General features: G+C 35.5%; 1 protein-coding gene across 7 annotated transcripts in view; it reads left to right on the top strand.

Moving 5' to 3' along the window:
* AFTPH (aftiphilin) overlaps positions 1 to 21,571 on the top strand; it is a gene marked incomplete at its 5' end in the record, with an annotated part of 37,729 nt that overhangs the window by 3,018 nt on the left and 13,140 nt on the right. For 3 of the 7 annotated variants that reach the window (XM_079720618.1, XM_079720617.1, XM_079720616.1), the window contains 5 exons: positions 9,951 to 10,102; positions 12,140 to 12,266; positions 12,672 to 12,728; positions 15,602 to 15,724; positions 21,327 to 21,387. In XM_079720618.1, coding sequence (XP_079576744.1) covers positions 9,951 to 10,102; positions 12,140 to 12,266; positions 12,672 to 12,728; positions 15,602 to 15,724; positions 21,327 to 21,387 — 520 coding nt within the window. The remainder of the gene's footprint in view (positions 1 to 9,950; positions 10,103 to 12,139; positions 12,267 to 12,671; positions 12,729 to 15,601; positions 15,725 to 21,326; positions 21,388 to 21,571) is intronic. The other 4 variants (XM_079720620.1, XM_079720619.1, XM_079720622.1 and 1 more) reach the window with 2 other exon arrangements.

Below are 21,571 nucleotides of genomic sequence, written 5' to 3'. Positions count from 1 at the left end.
CGGTTATACATCATTGCTTTGATATTGCTGATACATTAAGATATTGTAGAAATTGTGGTACCACCAGTTGGAGTGCACAGCTAATCACTTTTCATTTGACATTGAGTGTCTGAATAGCTTAATTTGCTAATTCAGTTATTACATGGTTTGGCTAATGTGTATTATTCCTGTGGAGTAATTCATTATTGAGGCAGAAGCTTACAATTTTAAACAAGGAATGAATTAATTATATAATGCAAAGTGAAGACTGTTGGTTTTTGACCTAATCCTTTCCCTGTTTAGTTTCATCTTATTAGAGTATAGGGTGACACTAGTATCAGATAATCTTTAATTTATAGCCTTAGAACTTTTAACATCATCATATAATGTATTTTTTAAAGTATGACCACTTCAAAAAGGAATTTTTTGCATCATATAAGTTGATTGAAGTTATTTATGTGTAATCTGATAACTGGATATAGGAGGAAATAAAGTACAAGGGCTTTATGGAATCTTACAGATCTGAGTTTGAATCTTGACTCAGAGTCATATAAGCATTATGATTTTGGACAAGTTACTTCTGAACTCAGTTGTCTGTAAAAAGGAGGTAATATCTGTTGCAAAGGACTTTTGTGAAGATAAAATGACAGTAAACGTTAAAACGAGTGAAAAAATCTATTGAAAAATAAGAATCTTGTAGTATGATTCTATTTTGTAAAAATAAAACAAAAACTATATGGATGTGTCAAGATGCTTTGACTTCCTGAGATTTGTCTGGTTCAGTCCTCAGGCTTTTCTTTTTGCTGAATGGCTATGCAAAATGAGCAGAACTTGGAGATGCATGTTGGAAAGGAGAAACTGCTGGAAGCGGGGCTAGAAGAGAAGTTTGGAAGGAAATTGAGGTGGGGAAATGGAAAGTGACTGAGTTGGAAAGTGACTTCCATTCTTATCCTTCTGTTGTAAAGGAGGGTTGTGACCTGTAGTTTCTTCCTTTTCCAGAATCTGCTGGAAATGCACATTAATCTAGTTCTCTAGAAGAGGATTAGATTTATTAATATTTTTCTTAAAATGTTTCTCCTAGTTGCTACCATTTTGGGGACAGCACAGAAATCCTCACATATTAATGACACTAAAAGTTAGATTTTTTAATCATAAAATGATTTATCCCTGTTGAATCTTACCTGGATACAACAATTCTGTCTTGAACAGAGTGCCCTCAAATTGTGTTTTTTTGTTGTTGTTTTTTTTTTTTTAAATAAATTTATTTATTTATTTATTTTTGGCTGTGTTGGGTCTTCGTTTCTGTGCGAGGGCCTCCTCTAGTTGTGGCAAGCGGGGGCCACTCTTCATCGCGGTGCACGGGCCTCTCACTGTCGCGGCCTCTCTTGTTGAGGAGCACAGGCTCTAGATGCACAGGCTCAGTAGCTGTGGCTCACGGGCCTAGTTGCTCCGCGGCATGTGGGATCTTCCCAGACCAGGGCTCGAACCTGTGTCCCCTGCATTGGCAGGCAGATTCTCAACCACTGCACCACCAGGGAAGTCCTCAAATTGTGTTTTGACAGAATGTTGTGAGACTCTTAGAATTCAGAGCTCAGTTAATTCAGTTAAGCAAACATGGAGAACAATTCTTTGTGAAGTTAGACAAATGGTATAGTTGTCGGTATAGTTGTCATTTCATATTTCTTTGACTTTTTTGCTATGCTATGTATGTGACATTGTCCAGGTCCCTGTTTTTTTAGTACTTTCCTTTTTTCAGCCTACCAAAAGGATATCTTAACATTTTAATAAAATATATCTTCCCTGGGTCAAGAGACAATCAATTATTGCAACTTTATTGCTATAATTTGTTACTTAGGGAAAAGTCAACCAAGAAGAAATCTTTGAAACTTATAAAATGTTTTTAGTCAAGCCAATTCTCAGATGGTGAGTCCAGCAAACCTCAGAGGGTTCAGGCCTTGATGTAAAAGCCATAATGACCATTTATTGAGAAACATTCTTCCCCTTCAGTGAATATTTTTTTCTGAGAACACAGAGTTCAGTTTATTTCATTCTCCTGTTAACATTCTTATAAATTGTAGAGAAAAGCAAGTTAGTGGTATCTCTATTGTAGAAATTGGAAAAAGGTCAAAATTATTCTTCACTTTTGGGGCTAAGATTTAAAACAAAATAAAATGACAGTAACAAAAAACAAAAATCTCCTTACTTTGAAAGCAGTTCTTTTTCCAAAAGACCATTATATGTATTGTTCTAACAGTTTTTTGTTTTTCGTTTTTTTTTAACCTGTTAATGTTCCAGAAAGGAACCTTGATTGAAATAGCCAAGATGCCTTTTCTTTGGTATAAGGTGAAGGAGATAATGTCATGAGCACTGCATTAAACTCTGAGCTTTTGTAAAATTTTCAAAATATTGCTCTGGGTGTTATTTGAGAATTTAGGTAATTGGTAAGTAATCTTCTTATATTAATTGGCTATAGAAAAGGAAGCTATGAGTCATTTTCTTTTATTAGCCATCTAATTGATAATGCTACTGGGAAAATGTTATTAGAAGATTTACCTTGAGAGCTTTAAAAATTGAGTATCACAAAAAGGAAAAAGAAGAGAGTCACTAATACTTTGGCTTATGTTATTTTGAGATTAAGTTATTGGTTTGCTCACCAGAAAGTCAGCATTCTCAAACTGAGTGTAACTACATTTTCACCTTCATTTATTTAATCATCTGCCTAAGATTTGTGCAGGTTTTCCTTAATGTGGGTGAACACCTGAACTTATGACTGAAAACATAAGTAAGCAACAAAATAAAGAAATTAAGTGGTCAAAAGGTACAACCTTCCAGTCATAAAATAAATAAGTTCTGGAGGTACAATGTAGAGCATGGTGACTATTGTTAATAATACTGCATTGTGTATTTGAAAGTTGCTAAGAGAGTAGTTCTTAAAAGTTCTCATACGAGAAAAGAAAAATTTGTAACTATGGTGACCATTTTGCAATATATACATATATGGAACCCTTACGTTGTACGTATGAAACTAATATAATATGTCAATTATATTCAATTTAAAAAAAAAAAAGAAAGAAATGGAGATTTTGGCCGTATAGCTCTTTGCTTGCTTGAAGTATTTGGACAGCAATTCCTTTTGTTATTTTTCCCTCAGAAAATTTGAAATTCTGTCTTTAATTCCAAAATAGATAGAAATATTTTATTAGATTTATCCAGAAACTGTGCAGAAGGGGCAAACCATCTTTTTAGAGCATAGTGAGTACTACAATTGGTTACTCTTCTTACATAGCTTGAAACTGGGGATTGATAAGTATACAGTTGTAGATTGTACTTGATATCTTACTTAATATTTAATGGTGGTAAGGCATAAGGTATCCTCTTAAATGGAAGATTAAATTGCCCGGTGGATTTTATGTTTCTTCTAAACTTCCACTTAAGAACAAGACCTAATGCTATCAATATTAAAACTATTGACATTAATCAATTACTGTTTGTAAGGAAGAAAGGAAAACTAACTAGAAATATGTTGAAGGAATTTTAGAAATTACCTTAAAATCAAGATACTTTAAAGGGGATATGCCTTTGAGTGGCCTCAGAACCATAGTCTAGGATCCTCGGTGCTGGTCTTATACACTCCTTTGGAAAACTGAATGAGAATTTCAATACACAATCTTTTTATACTCTACTGTAGTCATTTACAAAATAGAGGTGTATTAATCATGGTTCTCCAGAGAAGTAGAACCATGCATGCATGCATGCATGGAGAGACAGACAGACAGACTGATGTATTATAAGGAATTGGCTCATGCAATTATGGAGATGATCACTAAGTCCTAAGATCTGTAGTCCGCAAACTGTCTTCAATTGATTGAATGAGGCCCATCCATACTAAGGAAGACAATCTGCTTTACTTAGTCTACTAATTCAAATATTAATTACATCCAGCAACAACCTCACAGACATATCTAAAATAATGTTTGACCAAATGTCTGGGCACCCCTTGGCCCTGTCAAGTTGATGCATAAAATTAACTGTCACGAGAGGGAACACCAAATATCCATATATAGCTTTCAGGATTTTTGGAAGACCTGTAACCTATTTGTAACTGAGCCACGTCAGTTGAGAAACTCTGCATTAGATAATATGACTTATTTGCACCAGTGTATAAAATGAAAGGGTTTTCTTCCTCCAAACCCAGACATGGAGATAGGACAGAACTGGGAATGAGTATAAGTGAATTCATGCATAGTGCTTTGCCCTCATTGATGAATTAAAACATTGGGTAATCGTTTTTGCTTTTCCAGAAACACTCTATGAGTTGAAAAAAATAAAATACAGAGGGATTCAAGGTAAAAAGGACCCTGATAGGAAAACAAATATATGAGAAATGAGAAAATTGGGAAAGATAGAGAAATCCTATAAAAGCCGGTGTACCTTTGGAGAGTAGTATAGCTAAGACCACATATGACTTTTGTGAGCCCCTTCCCCATAAAAGATATTTAAAATTCTATTTTATAACTTGGTATAAGGTTGAGTATGTTAATATTAACTATTAAAACGTTTTCATGAACCCCTAAAATTATTGTGGACCCTAGGCCCTGTGCCTACTGCATAAGTTGCCCCTGGTTATAGTATAGTACCTAAAAATCAAGGCTCTGGAGTCACACTGCTAGATTCAGATCCAGCTTTCAGCACTGACTTGCATTAGCCACTTCTCTGAACCTGAGATTTAGAGAATAATAATAGTACTTACTTCAAAACTCTCATTATGAAGATAAAATGAAATTGTGCATATTAAAGGTGCTTAGCACAGTGTCTTTCACATAACTAGTGCTCAATAAATGTTAGCTGTTACTGAATAATCTCAGAAATGCACTTCTTAGAAAATGGTCTTCAAAGGTGCAAGAGGGCTTCCCTGGTGGCGCAGCGGTTGAGAGTCCGCCTGCCGATGCAGGGGACACGGGTTCGTGCCCAGGTCAGGGAAGATCCCACATGCCACGGAGTGGCTAGGCCCGTGAGCCATGGCCGCTGAGCCTGCGCGTCCGGAGCCTGTGCTGTGCAACAGGAGAGGCCACAACAGTGAGAGGCCTGTGTACCGCAAAAAAAAAAAAAAAAAAAAAAAAAAGCTGCAAGAAATAGTGTTGCCAACTGGATTTTTTGGTGAATAGCAAAAAGTAATAGGGAGATAAATGAGAATTTGTGTGGGAGTACCCCTAGTTCAGCTGTATACTCACCTGTCAGACTATTTTGAGAGCAAAAATGCTGCTTCTGGCTAGTTTCCCTTCTCAGAATAGTTTTGACATGTAGGAACTCTTCTGAGCCCAAGTGTGCTTGTCTGCAAGTAGCAGACCTTCTCCTTTGGCTTCCTAGCGCTGGAAACAATAGAGAAAATAAGAAGGGAGTCTGGTACCTGTCTGGAAAAGCATTTGCCTTTCAACCCTGCATTTATCAGAGCCCCCTGTTCTTAAAATGTTTAATGGCCAGATGTGCTGCTGTTTGCAGGTTTAGAATTTGATATGTGTTTGAATTGACAGACATGGCTCAATCACCAGTTTCCTAATTCCAAATACAAGGGAGAACTGATGACTATTTTTCCTCTTTGACTTTGAAGTTGAAGGCATTTGAAATTCAAGTAACTGGAGTGAATATTATTTTATTTAGTTTGCTATTTAGTTACTGTTGTAACCTCAGCTAAATATTTAATATGCTAAGTGTGTGTGTACTTATTTTGTTACCCTCACATTAATTTAGAGTGCAGCACTGGCTCTTTAGTAAAAATTTACTATTTGCTTTTTTGGAGACTATGAATAGTAGTGTTAGATGAATAATTTGCTTATGTACAGTAGAATAAATCGAAGTTTAAATAATATTTCACTTTACCGACTTTAAAGCTGTTGCATGTGTTAAACTACCTTGGCTGACAATGTTGAGGAAAAAACTGAATATATTTTAAAACAATTAAAATTATTTAATAATCTTCAGGAAACAAAAAAAACCCAAAACCTTTACCAGTATCAACCTTTACCTTTTTTTTTGGCTGCGTTGGGTCTTCGTTGCTGCATGCAGGCTTTCTCTAGTTGCGGTGAGCGTGGGCTTCTCATTGTGGTGGCTTCTCGTTGCAGAGCACAGGCTCTAGGCGCATGGGCTTCAGTAGTTGCAGCGCGCAGGCTCTAGGGCGCACAGGCTTCAGTAGTTGTGGCGTGCCAGCTCAGTAGTTGTGGCTCTCAGGCTCTAGAGCGCAGGCTCAGTAGTTGTGGTGCACAGGCTTAGTTGCTCTGCGGCATGTGGGATCTTCCCGGACCAGGGATTGAACTTGTGTCCCCTGCGTTGGCAGGCAGATTCTTAACCACTGCACCGCCAGGGAAGTCCCAACCTTTACCTTTTATCTCATGCTCAAATTTTATGAGTTTTTAAAAATTGAGTGTCTGATTACAGTGTTTTGGGAAATCTGTTTTTTTGAAAGAAATTTATCTGCTTGGTCATAAAAGAAACTATTCTTGTGGTAGGTTAGTTTCTCTTCTTCTGAGTGTTAATGTTAGTTATATTCTTGTACCTCTTCTACTTACCAACTTACTTGGGCTATGTTCCATCGTATCTTTCAACTTTATTGTGCTTCTTGGGAAGTAAAGCATCTTAACACACCTCATGTGTGGTTTACACTCTTTGATTTTCATAATGTGATCAAGATTTAAGTCACAAATGCCAACAATCAACCATAATGTTCACGAATTTTCAAAATTTAAAATCCCCAAGGAGTAGCAGTAACAGGTTCTCATTATATAAGCAGTTCTTAACAACAGATATTTTTTAATTAGGTACCTTTTTCCCAACTTGATAGGAGGATCTTGGGGAGGAAGCAAAATATTTGGATTATTTAATTTCTTGATATAATATGGTAGAAATTGATATAAATTGAGGCAGGTATTTTCATAATGATTTAGAATGCTAAATAGTGGTGGAGAAATAGCCTTAGTGAGATTTGAACCTGGTTTTGACATTTATTCCTTGGCAGGCCACTGTGTCTGTATGTATCATCTATATAATAACAACAGTAGTGATAAAAGCTGTCACTTCTTGAGCACACACTGGGTGTCAAGCATTTACTCCTCTAATTTATTATTCACCTTGTAAAGTAGGCCCTGAGAGCTCCAGTTTATAAATCCTGAAACTGAGTCTCAGCCCTTTGGGTCCACAGTCCTCTATTGAAGTGTTATAATTACATCAGCTATTTACTTACTGGAATTAACTAGTAGTAAATGAAATTTGGCGTTATTTATTACCATGAACAAGATAGTAGCCCTTTTAGCATCAAACCGGTCTTGTAGATAGTTGGAAATTAATATACTTTAAAAAGTAAAATGGGGCCTCCCTGGTGGCGCAGTGGTTGAGAGTCCACCTGCCGATGCAGGGGATACGGGTTCGTGCCCCGGTCTGGGAGGATCCCATATGCCGCGGAGCGGCTGGGCCCGTGAGCCATGGCTGCTGAGCCTGCGCGTCCGGAGCCTGTGCTCCGCAACGGGAGAGGCCACAACAGTGAGAGGCCCGCGTACCACAAAAAAAAAAAAAAAAAAAAAAAGTAAAATGTTAGGAAATTTAATTTTAATCAAAATCTTTGTTAATTCTATTAGCTGCTTTCTTGTTGAATTGTTGAGGAGTTCCTCCTTGTGGTGAGTGGTGCTGGTCAGGTAGTGGATTCTGGTTGTTTGAATATTTATTTAAAAAATTCATTTATGGCTCTACCTCCGGGGTCGGCAAACTATGGCTTAGCAGACAAATCTGTCCTGCCACCTGTTTTAGTAAATCAAGTTTCATCGTAACACACCCACACTTATTTGTTTATGGATGGCCTGCAACACGAAAAATATTCACTATCTAGCCCTACAGGGAAAAATCTGCCAACTCCTGCTCTACCTCATTCAACAAAAGATTTGAAGCAATTGACTCTAATATCTAATCCTAAAGACATATGGAACTTTCTTCTAAAATTTCCATGTAATTTTATTCTTTATGAGAAAAGGTTGGGAAGAAGTCTAAAACAAAGTTTAAACGTGATTGGGTTAAAATAATGTTCTGTTTCCTCAAGTACATTCCACTAATTTGAGAATTTGCTCACTGGTATACCTAAGACCTGGTAGTTATGTGTAATGATTGATCCAAATCATTGAATATGTTTTGAGGTCCTTTCTTTCATCCTTAGATAAATGTTTTTTCTATCCTATTAAAAGGATAACAAAGAGGATACAAGAAAGATTCTGTTTTAATTTACAGAGAAATAAAATTTGGTCATATGTGAGTTTTTGCTTACCCTCCCTGCCCAAGAGGAGCCAATGCTTATTATGTTTCCAATTAGATGGTTATCTGATCCCTTTAAAAGTAATGTCTGTCCATTCCCTCTGTGGAAGTGAGTTAAGTATGGGTCCCCTTGATGCACTCAAGTTTCACAAGCCTTGGGATCTTGAGTCTACTCTTTACTGTAGGTTTCATAATTGATACTGAGAACCTTTTCCCATATCACATACATGAATATAATGAAGATGTTAAACTTTTGTAGAGATAGCACAAGAGTATCCTGAGACCAATTATGCAGCGTCAAGTTTTTTGCTCTGATACTGCTTCCAAAAGAGATTTTGTTTTGGAAAATATGTATGTGAAAATTTTTCCTTTTGTTTTTAATTTTCCTGTTTGCTGACTATACTAAACAACAGAAATCAAGCATTAACTTGTCTTGTTACTTGGCAGGAAGTACCGCCATGATGTGGCATTTTCTTGTACACAGGATGTCATTTCAGTAGTACGCTTCATCTTCCAACAAGTTTTGACTTAAAAGTTTGTATTCCTAGTTGATGTTTAAGTAGTAAGGTGAGCTGAGTTGAAAATATTTTACATGTATCTGAAATAAAGTTAGGAAAGTGGGAATAAATGTTATTGTAGGTTACACATGTAGACTAAACCTACTAGTGCCCCCAAAATCTAAGTTAATCTAAATCCAACAAGTTTTAATTAATAAAAATACTCCCAAAATGCCAGTGTTCTCAGAGAAAATACTCTAGGGGATATGCAGGCTTTGCTTGGAGGAAAAGTAGTGTACTATTCAGAAATACAAATATGCACACCATAGAAGAGTAGAGAAATGGAATTTCTAAAAGATAGCACAGATCATCAAAATGATAAATGAGCCATTGAATTTCTTGGTGAAAACTGAGACATTCTGTCCTACTTTGGTTTCTTCTATTAGCAGATATTTCTAAAAGGTTTTCACAACAAGGTCATTCTGTATAGCACAGGGAACTATATTCAATATTCTGTGACAAACCATAATGGAAAAGAATATGAAAAAGAATATATATATGTGTATAACTGAGTCACTTTGCTGTACAGAAGAAATTAGCAAAACATTGTAAATCAACTATACTTCAATAAAATTTTTTAAAAATTAAAAAAAAAGGTTTTCAGAATTCACGTGTTCATATCCAGGTTCTGTTCAACTATAATAGGATAATACTTTTTGCAAGCATCCAATCTTATTGTTCTAAATATAGAGTATGTGAGTGGTAGTAGGAAACACCCCAGTGTTATGGAAAGATTATGAATACTGTCTGGTTTTTTGGGGTTTGTTTTTGCTTGCAGATTATTCAAACTTTGAGATTGCTTTCTCACTGTACAATGGGGTAGTAATTTCTTCTTTGTAGAATTTTGGAATGGATTAAGTAAGATAATGTTTGTAAAGTGCCAGGCATGATGCTTGGTGTGTAATGACATTTATTTGTCATTACACAATTATTTAAAGCTGTTCTATGAGTAGTTATTCTTCTTTCACTTAGTGTTTCCTGTATCTGACTGGTAGTTACCCCACCCCATAGTAGCAGACAGGGTATTGCTGTATGGGGGTGTGTGTGTGTGTAGTAATGATAAAGCTACGACATTATTAAAATTACAAAAATGAAAATAAACTTTTGGGGGGTGTTTTGATGCAGACAGCTTTACTAAACCGCCTGGAGCGAATTTTCGAAGCATGTTTTCCTTCCATATTTGTCCCTGATACTGAAGAAGAAGTTACTTCCCTGAAGCACTTGCTGGAAACAAGCACCTTGCCAATAAAAAGAAGAGAGGCCTTAGCTGAAAGTGGGTAAGTAGTAGACATTTTTCAGATAGCATGTATATTTGTTAGTTTCAACTGTTCTAATTTATAAGGTTATCTAAGGTTATCTTAAACCATTAAGGCTCTAAAACATTACTGTGTTTAAGTTTAAAAAATTATATTGTGCTAAAAGATATGATTTAAAAAACTCTCTACTTGTCCATTTTTGAGCTTTTTTAAAAAAATTCTAAATCGATATTCTAATCAATTTTATATATTATTTTTTGATTTCCTAGTATGATAGATGAAAATTTAGATCTTACATCTGCTATTCTCTTCTCTTCATCTTCCCAGTATACTTACATCATAGTTTTTGGTTAAATTGTTATTTGGTATTTTCATTATTATGATCATATATATAGTGTTCACAGCTAAGCCACTATTTTCTTTATAGTATACCTTTTTCCTGGATTTGATAATTGCCTGTCTTTTTCATTTACTGAGTCTTTCCCTACCCTCCAACAGCCTGTTAATATAATTTTACTTGTGATAAGACCTATCAAGCTGATGATTCCATTTTTTACCTGGAGTCCTCCATCTTCCAATTCCTTCCAATCTGGAATGGATCAGTCTAGGCCCCCTAAACACATGTTGTCTTGGGACTTCCCTTCACTTAAATCCCATTTTGGTGGAGCACATCCTCTAATAGCCTCCTGGAGAAAAAGGAACACAGGAGGTAAAATTTTACTTTATTCTACCCCTACATCAAAGTTATAATTTAGGGTCTTTTGTTGCTGGTGTTTTGAAATTTCACAATGACGTATCTCGATATGAATCTTTTTTCATTCATTGGACTGAGTATTAGGTAGGAACCTTTCAATCTGGAAGCTTCTGTTCTTTAGTATTGAGCAATTCTCTTACAGTGACAATTACCTTCCCTCCATTGCCTCTGTTTTCTTTCTGGAACTCCTATTAATTATTAGATGTTAGAGGGTCTAGATTGACTTGCTAATTTTAATTTCAAAGTTATTCTTATTCCTGGATACTTCTGTTACATTTCATTACTCCCCACCTCTGGAGGCAGTATTTCTTAATTTCATTGAAGATGAATATTATTTTTGCTTCTTGACTTTTGTTTGGGGTGATTTCTGAGAACAGAAGGGGACAAAAAGGTTGATGTTTTGCCATCTTTAAACTAGAATTTTTTAAAAATATGCTAGCTGTACAGATAGTTCATACTCTTAGACCCAAGAGATTCATTCTAAGGAAATAACACAATTCTGCAATAACACACACCATAAAATACAGGAAGATATTCTTGCACTACTAGTAATAGGAGCCAAACAGTAAGAACAACTTAATTAAAACTGTATGATGGGCTTCCCTGGTGGCGCAGTGGTTGAGAGTCCGCCTGCCGATGCAGGGGATGCGGGTTCGTGCCCCGGTCTGGGAAGATCCCACATGCCGCGGAGCGGCTGGGTCCGTGCGCCATGGCCGCTGAGCCTGCGCATCCAGGAGCCTGTGCTCCGCAATGGGAGAGGCCACAGCAGTGAGAAGCCCGCGTAACGCAAAAAAAAAAAAAAAAAAAAAAAAACTGTATGATGATTGTGGCTAAATAAATGATGATGCATCTGTCTAATAGAACATTACACAACCACTGGAAAAGATACATATGTACATAAGGAAATGCTTAAAATCTGAAAAAAGAATACAGAATTTTAAATATGCTGTAATTGCAACTGTGTATTTGTGGGTCAAGACTCAAGGAGAAAACATATTAAATAGCTCCAGAAAGATGGTGGGATGCTGGGTGGTATCTTTCCTCCTTTTAAATATTTTTGCCTTACAATTTAAAAAGAATAACATACAGGCCAAATTTTTGCTTGATTGTTTCAAATGAGTTTAATTTAGTTACTTTTCTAATGACTAAGTGTTGGCTGCTGATTTCATTCAGATAGTAGTTATATACTCATGTTAGACACAAGATTAATTGAAATGTATATTTCACAGTCACATTAAAAGTAGAATTCATGGTGAAAGCTATTGAGTAACCCATTGTTGGTGGCTTCATCGTGACCTTTGCAGGGAACTGCTGGATGTGTGGGCTGAGCTACAGGACATCCATGATGCACATGGCTTGAGATATCAGTGGGGCGGCTCCCATAGCAACAAGAAGCTCTTGTGCTCCTTGGGAATAGACACCCGAAACATTGTGAGTTTATTAGTACCTTGGAAAATCCTTTAATCAACCTATGAATGTTTTTTAATTCTGTCACACTTCTGTTGAAACTAGTTCCTCAGAAAAATAAATATTAGTTGGTTTAACATGTTCATGTATTTTTGAATATGCCAACTTTTATGCATAAATCTATCTAGATTTTTCTGCAGTATTTCTTATTTTTAGGAAAAGTTGTTTTAGTGTTTTTCCTTAACTATGAAATGAAGGAATTGGGCTAGGAGATCAGAAATATAACCCCATAAGGGCAATTTAACAATTTATTCAATTTATCATTCACAATGTATGTAATAAAGCATTACAAGCATATTTTGGAAACTTTCATTCTATGACAGATCATTCTCTAAATATATGTTCTTTCTCTCTAACGTACGTATATAGCTCTTCACGGGCAATAAGAAGCAACCTGTTATAGTGCCCATGTATGCAGCAGGGTTGGTAAGTACAAAGATGTCTTTGCATTTGTTTATCATTGCTGCATTTATTCTGTAACATCATCTCGCATAGCACGACATGGAAAGTGTATTTTAAGGGGCGTTTACTGTGGGGCCATTAAGAGAATAAATACAGTATCCTTTTTCGATCTCATAAATCCCTTCAAGTCTTGATCTGAGGATATTTTTCTGTATTCTATTAATTATAGACACTTTTGTTTTAGACTGAAAATTATTTTTTATCGTAGTAATATTAGTGCTCATAACTTTTTGTAAAATCCACCTTTGGAAGTCTCTCTCTTTTAATTTGCTTTTAAAAAGAAGAAGCTGAAGTATCTGAAGCCTTAACTATCACTTGTTTTAATGCATTTGTGATTATTTTTAAATAGTGCAGTATTGAAGCCATGGATGTATATCAAAGCTTGGAAATATCAAATTATAACAAATGAAAATGAGTCAGGACCCATAATTGGTATTTAGTTTTTCTATTAATGTTTTAAACGTGTTGAATTTTGTTTTTTCAGATATGCCAGGTAGTCCAGGAAAACTGAGGAATTTTCATTCTGTACCTTATCAAGACTCAGTCACATTTTAAAGTTTGACTTGTTTGTGGTTTTTGGCGTGTCTTTGAGTTATTGGTGCATAAAAATGTCCTATCAACCTAAAAATATTTTAAAATTCTTTCACCAATAACTTGAAAATAAGAAAAAAATACTGTGTTTAAGATAGAGAATAAAATAACTGAGGAACCCTTGGTATGGAGTTTAAGTTTAAAAACCCTTTATGTGCATGTGAAAATGAATTTGCTGTGGAACTTGACCTTTTTTTAATCTGCAAACTTTTCCATGAATAAGCTCTAATTATTGTTATTGAATTGAAATGTTTGCTTTGTTTTGTTTTGTGGAATTGCACAAAAACTTCTGTGCTTGACCTTTTTTAAAAAAATCAGTTTCTGCTCCTTTGTGAATGGTTATCTTGTATTTTCAAAACACCTTGATCATCCCTACTCTCTTTTATGTTGTAGGTAAATGTAATCCAGAACGTTTCTTTAACTTTCTGGTTACGTGGATCTCTTTCCTCAGGGAGTAGCATTCTAGAGATTGTTGGTGGTGTTATTGTCACATTCTGAATAGGAAGTAGGAATTTAATTTGTGGGCACTTTTCATTCACCATGTTGGCGACAGTAACCTACTTAATGCTCTGTGTTAGGGTCAGCACATTAGCCAATTCTTTAAGTTTTATGTGGAGTTAGAGACTAATGTCTATGCTTTTTTTCCTATCTTAATCACAACCTTTTATTAGTAATGTAATTTTACCATTTTTGTAAGCTTTTAATACCAAAGTTGGTTTAGTGAATGTATCATCTCCTCCTCCATCTTTGTGATGCCTTATATTTAGAAACTTATTCTTTTTCATATCTGGTTTCAAATTTTAATGATACCTGAATTTTTCCCATGGTGCTTTACACACATGAGATGTTCAGTATGTTTTGATCTCATCTGGAGGAATAGTACCTGAAATTGTCATTTAAGTCACTGGCTCTGAGACTTTAATGTGCATTGGAATGGCTTGGAAGACCCGTTAAAACACAGAATGCTGAGCACCACCCCCATAGTTTCTTATTCGGTAGGTGTGGGGTAGGGCTCAAAAATTTGCACATTTGGCAAGTTCCCAGATGATAGAGAAGCTACTGATGGGGACCACTTTGAGAACCACTGACTTAAGGGAGAGTTCATATTAGAAAAGTTGGCTAAGACTAGTAATTGTTTGCCAAATGCATGGAGCCTTTGTAGAAGGGCACACTAGAAAGCCTGTATAATGTGTATGGTATTAAATTAGACCATGAATTTATTTTCATTTTTCAAGCTGCTAGATTAAAGCCTTTCACATGCACTGTTAAGAACTAAATCTGTAAATTGCTTATTAAGCTTATGCTTGATTTTATGAGGGTAGGGGGATTCTTCTGAAAACTTGGTTTTAGAAATGTATAGATTCTAACTATAAGATTCCTGACTTAGCAGCTTTGGGTTTTTTTCCCCAGTAGTAAAGGGAGACTTTTATTTGGTTGATAACTATTCAAGAGCTTTTCAAGTATTATTTTAAAATTTGTAAAAGCTTGGGCCTTTTTTCATGCCAGTAACCTGGATTATTACCCATTATTTTTAGTGTTTGGTAGAACATTAATGCAAAATGCTGATTTTTTTCTTCTTTGTTTCTACATCCATCTTGAATGTTTTTCTCTCTTACTCAAAAAGTGTGTTAGATTCATAGTGGAATATGTAAGATGTTTTCCCCTCTGAAATGACTGTCTCTGCTTTGCCAGTCCAAAGAACCAAGAACTAAGGTTCCCATCTATAGTGGAGCAAGGATCAAACACTAAATTCACATTGAAGCATGTAGACGTCATCACATTATATGGTGTGTTTTAGAATCAGCTCTCACCTCTCCAAGCACCACCATGGTGTAATGTGTTTGAAGAGTGCCCTTTCCTGCAGTTTCAGATCTGAAACATCAGAATAATGTTGGATTCTTAGGGCCTGGATGTGATATACTGTTCTGTTTGCCTCTTCCCCACCCCCACCATCCCATGTGCTTATGCTTTTGTGTGACAGTGATAACCAGGCACTTTACAACAAATCCAGTTCAATTACAACATTTTGCTTCAAAAAGTTTGGATTCCAAAGGTATTATTATGAAACATTTTCCATTATAGTGCTGTAAGATTTTCACGAAGCAAAATTTAGGACTAGTTCCTTTCTGTCTTCAGTTCTTTTCGGATGACCTGTTTTCTTTCTGCTTTCTGCTAGATTAACTTTCTTGTAAAGTTTATGGGCTGATCCTTCCCCCCCCCATTAATGGCTAATATGCCTTTTTCAGGGTATGTTAGAGCCCACCAAGGAACCATTGAAACCACTATCTGCTGCAGAGAAAATCGCTTCCATCGGTCAGACAACCACTATGTCACCAGAAATGAACACATGTACATCTGACCAATTCCAGGTAAAAATATCTGGATGTATATAGATATTTTTATGCATGTATATACACATATGTCCACACACATTGTTGTTTCCCTTAATATATAACTTTTAGTTTTTAAAATATTTTTAAAATTTAGTTTCATGATAGATGTGATTTCAGTTACTTATTAACATCCCTTGAAATACAATGAGCAAATTCTCTTTAATTTTAAAAAGTAGAAAAGGCAATTTGGGAACTGGCTGGTTATGGGTAAGTCCTTTAAACCTATCCAGGACTTAGTCTTTTTACCTATAAAATGAGGACTTTGAAGCAAGCATCTCTAAAAATCCCTTACAGCTTGAACATTATATGATCATTATTACTGACACACAAATCTGGTAAGTGCTAGATTTCAAAATAATGGAAAACACTGCATTTATACCAGCTCTTCAAGTCTGCTATAGTGTGTTTTTCCTGAAGCCTGCAAAAATTTTATAAAGTAATAAAATTTAGGTGTGTTTATTACATCAGAAACTGTTGTTTTGAGAGTTTGAATAAAGCTGTTAAGTTAAAAATGACGTAGCCTTTAACAAAACATTCTATGGATTAGGAAAAAAAGAAAGCTCTCTTACCTTTCTTATCCTTTACCTCCTTGGGACATTTAAGCACAAATCGTATTTCAGTCTAATATGTTTAATATCAAAGCCTTCCCTCTCACTTTTTATCTGGGATGACATAGCCACTTTGGTTTGCTTACTTTTTCGACATTGAATTAGAAACTGACTCAGTGCTGGTTAAACAGTGTTTTTTAAAATATTAGTATTCTTAATGAACATTACCATTTCTAAAACATATTCTTGCTGTGTTTGTCATTTCTTAACCTTAAATATTATCTTTGATTATGTCTAACACAATAATATATGTTTGGACAGCCTTTTCCAAAATGTGTGTTCCATTGAACACTAATCCCCAGAAATGCTCCACTAAAGAAGGGTTCCATAGTGAAGTAAGTTTGGGAAATATTTCATATCATACCCTACAACCACCCTTGGAGATTTGCAACCCACACATTAAGGACTCTGAAGAATCTTGCAGTGAATAACCCTATTTAATTTTACTTCATTTCTCAAATTTACTTGGCCACAGGACCCTTTTCTGAAGAACATACTTTGGAAAATAATTTTGTAAAGCAAGGTCCTACTTTTTCAGGTGTGTTTCAAGAAACATCTAATATTACTGCTATGTACCACTGTGGTTTATACTTGGGCTTAGCTTAAACATCCCTCTGAAGCCAGTTTATTACTGGCACTGAATTAGTGGCAAGGGGACCTAATGCGTAAAATGCCTGGCCTTATTGTTGGTTGGGCAGCAGGCAAGGTGCCTTGGGCAGAATGTCTCAGTAGGTTGAATCTGTCCTTAGCTCTCTTTTCATTGGCCTTATATTGCCCTCTGGCTATCAACTGCTCTCCCAGGCCTGCCATGTCTATGCAGGTTCCAAAATTACTTCTCCCACAACACATTCTCACTTCTGCCTCAGTCAACATTCTTATTCCTACAATGCTAGGTATTAGGAAAGTAATTTGAGTAACTGCCTGGTATGTTTTCTGGAAATGGAGCTGTTCTTACTTGAGGCCACTTGTTGCTACTTTTACTTGCCTCCTTCTCTTCTTCTCCTCTATCCAACCACTTCCACGTGTTACAGCCGCATAAGTTATTGCTTATTTTATCAGAGTTAGCTGTCACCTGTCATTTTTGCCTAGTCATACTTACCATCTTTCTTATATAATTTAATTATAGACTTGATTAGAAGTCTAGATAACCTAATAAAAAGCATGTGTGTTAATTCAACGGAAGATTTTTAATAGAAATTAATGTGTGTTAATTTAATGGAGGTTAGTTGCAGCTCCATATGTATTCAGCTGCTGCCACCTCTATGCATACATATACACCCCTATGTACTTGTAATCAAGGGACTCTCTCCCTACTTATAGGGCAAGTGTAGGAATTTTCAGCAACATTTAAGCATATCTAACATTTTTGCTGGAAGATGGAACTTGGTCTCTTGCTACTTACATTTTTTAAAAGCTCTTTTTAAGCAAATATGTCCTTTTATTCTATTTCATGCACACATTTCTCTTTTTAAAAAATACACATATAAATAATGAATTAACAAGTTTATTCTGTACTTTGTTATGGTAGTTTGTGATCCTCACTGGCTTTAGTTTTTAGGCTTTTGGGAAACCAGTGAAAACAATATTTCCCAGTGGAAATTCAAACTTATTTCTGAATTGACTTGAGCCTGTGTAGGTCTGCATTCTAACATTCAAATTGAAGATTTCAGCATGCATATCAGAATTTTGTGCTGAGATGCCTAACCTCCATCACTAGATTGCATGACCTTTGCTTGGCTCCATACTTCTGATTCAGGTTAAGATACTTAACAAACATCTGAAATGCACTGTAAAGATTCTCTATATAAAGTGATATTTCTTACCACTATTCTTTGGCATGCAATGTATATATTATATATACATTATATAAACATGTATATATTTTTCACTTAACATTTTGGCCATGCAGTCTTTCTCCTAGTGATAATTTTCAGATGAAACAGCCATAGCCATTAGTGCTAGAAGCTTAGCAAAATGTGTCAGGAAAGACCTGTTCAATACCAAAATTTCCCCCCGCCACCGCCCAAAACGTATAGCAGACCTTCCTCTTATGCTTTGGCATCATTGAACAGTGACTTTCAAACTTAGCATAGTTGTATAATTCTCATTATGACTGCATTTTTTTGGTCTGTCTTTTCTATTTCAGTTTGGTACCCATTGAATTTTTATCTTCCACATCAGTTTGTACTCATCAATCTTGTAGCCATTGCATCTCTTGTTTAGGAATTTAATATTTTACTAACAACTGTTAACGTTTTTTTAAAAGATACTTTTACCTGAAAAAAGTTTATAGGTAAAAAGCAGTAGTGATACTTTTTGTTGTTGTTGTTTGCATCTTTATCCGCTGAATTTCAAGGTCACACCATTCACGGTGCCATTATTGATTCCCCTCTAAGATCAGTACTTTAACCATACTTTATTCACTGCTGAGTAAAGTCAGCTCTCTGGCTAGCAGTTATCCAACTAGTCACCACTAGCAAACTTCTTTTCTTAGGCTACTTTATGTTGCTATTTCAGTTGTGAATCAGAATTTTAGAGACAGAAGAAAGAAAAAAATGACTATCTAGCACTGTACTCTCTTTTTACATTTAGAAAACATATTTGGAAAGACTAAGTGGTGTACCCAAAAGCACACATCAGTGCTATAGCTAGGACTAGAACCAGAGTCTCCTGTCTCTAGTCTTTTCTTTCCCCCTCTTTTTATTGTGACCTTGTCTCCTTTCTTTTGTCTCTGCATTAATCATTCATGCCACATTACTTAAAGTTGTTTGAAAATGTTTCATTCCAGTGCTTTCTCTTTAAGTTGCCTACTTGTCTGTGCCGTTAGTTAGCCTATAATTATTTAGGTATCTGTTTTTCATCTATCTCTTTTCCACTAAATTTTGATTCATGATTTAGCACCTCATCATTACAATATTGGCTGTGTCTTCAAAATGCCTACACCTCTGTGAGAAGCTAAAATTCCAGAAAATCACTGAAATATTTCAAAACATCCAGCTACTTGACATCATTTAGGTAAAACATGTTAATGAAAGACCTTTGCTCCATTTACCCAGAAACTTTGTTATTATGTAAATCTGGGTTTGGTCCATCTAGTCAGTGTTGAATAGTTCTAAAGGTGTTTCTGATCTAGAAGTAGAATAATATAAGTTGAATCTGTTGGAATGCCTAGAGCTTTTTGTTTGTTTTTGAGATCAGCTAAAGAAAATCTTTTCTAAATGTTATTTATCGGTCTTGCAGGTAGGTTATAAACTAGATTTTCATCAGGATTTTTTAAAATTTTATTTGAAATAATTATAGATTCACAGGAAGTTGCAAAGGTAGTACAGAAGAGGTGCCTTGTGTCTTCACCAGTTTCCCCCATGATTACATCTTACATAATCATAGTACAATATCAAAACCAAGAATCTGACATTTATGCAATATGTGTGTGTAGTTCTATGTCATCTTTCCATGTGACCACCTCCACAGTCAGCATACAGCATTTCTTCCATTGCCACAGCCAAGCCCCCGCCCCACCCCACTCCAGCTCCCACAGCTCTCTCTCACCCCTGGCAACCACTAATTTTAGTGTTTTATTTTGTTTAAACCTAGCCCCTCCACCTCCAGGCCCGACTTATATGGGGGAGACTAAGTGCTTATAGTAACATGCCTATAATTGGTTATCAAAGCAATTGTATTATAATGTCATGGGATTGGACTTTCAAAAATAGCCGATTCATGTTCCCTTCCTACAGGGAACGATGTCTTTGTCTACACAGAAAAAATGATTATAAAGTTGTTTTTTTTTTAATTTATTTTTTTATATTTTATTCATTTATTTTTGGCTGCGTTGGGTCTTTGTTGCTGTGCGTGGGCTCTCTCTAGTTATGGCGAGCAGGGGCTACTCTTTGCTAAGGTGCGCGTGTTGCTCCGCGGCATGTGGGATCCTCCCGGGCCAGGGCTCGAACCCATGTCCCCTGCATTGGCAGGCAGGTTCCTAACCACTGCACCACCAGGGAAGTCCCGATTATAAAGTTTTAATAAGTGCCTACCTTACAGTAAAGCATGGTGGTGAGCAATACAGAAAAAAAAAGATGGCAACATGTTGATAGTAAGAGTCTAATAAAACACAGGTTATTTCAATAATTGTTTCCAACACCACCCTCAAAATAAAAGAAGAAAATGAAAAGCATTTTTTTTCTTGTCAAGAATATTCTTAAAATAAAGCAGTGATCATTTTAAAATGTGTTGTACTACCTTCCATCGTCTATGTATCATTTGCTCATTTTATCTTTATGTGTGGTAATTAACAATTTTAAAACCTAGAATACTCAAATGAGTTCTGAGTATACTTTGCAGTACGTTATTTTAAAAATTAAATTCTGATACTGATTATAAGTAATTTCTAAATTAAAGAAGATGCTTAATTTAAAAAAATTTTTATATATAAGGAAACCAACTAAATTAACCATACATGTTTATACAACTAGTTACTTAGTCTTTAATAACCCAAATTGCCTCACTTTCAGTGGTACCTTCTCTATTGCATTATATTATCTATTAAGAAATTTTAAGTAGATAGTCATTTAAAATAAAGTGGATAACTCTTTAGTGAAAAAAAATCAGTGATGTTTTAAAATATTTTTATTGTAATCAAGCCAGTAGTTTAAATCATGATTTGAGAATAGATTGAAATTTTGACATAGGATCAGTCCATAAATTTCTGTTTAAAAATGTAAAGATAATTCCATTTCTCAGATACAACATTTTTAATGTCAACAAGCTGTACTGTTTATAAATTTTGCAATTTCAGTTTGTGTTAATATTTGTAGATAACCTTCTGAAATTGTAAATTATCCCAATTTTGTCTTTAGGTATCTTATTGCCTAATGATCTTGGTATAATAGTGTTTCGTTTTATTTTTAAGGATTCTTTATGTTGCTACAACCTATACTGATTAATTTTGATTTTTTGGTTTTCAACTCTAGGAGTCTCTACCACCCGTCCAGTTTGACTGGAGTAGCAGTGGCCTTACTAACCCTTTAGATGGTACGTCTCTCCGTAGAGCCTCTAGCACCAGAGCTAGAGTTAAGAAAGCTACAAAGTTCAGACAGACTTCTCTCTGCTGACTTCATTTTTTGTTTGAACATAACTTCTTATCTTTGGAAATTCAGGCTTTCTTTCTGAATAGTGATTGCTCAAGAAACCAGCTGTTACTATTATTAACAGTATT

This window comes from Hyperoodon ampullatus (assembly GCF_949752795.1).
Source record: "Hyperoodon ampullatus genome assembly, chromosome: 15".
Taxonomy (NCBI): domain Eukaryota; kingdom Metazoa; phylum Chordata; class Mammalia; order Artiodactyla; family Ziphiidae; genus Hyperoodon; species Hyperoodon ampullatus.
Note: the sequence above shows the minus strand (reverse complement) of the source record. Positions and strands in the feature narration are given on the sequence as shown.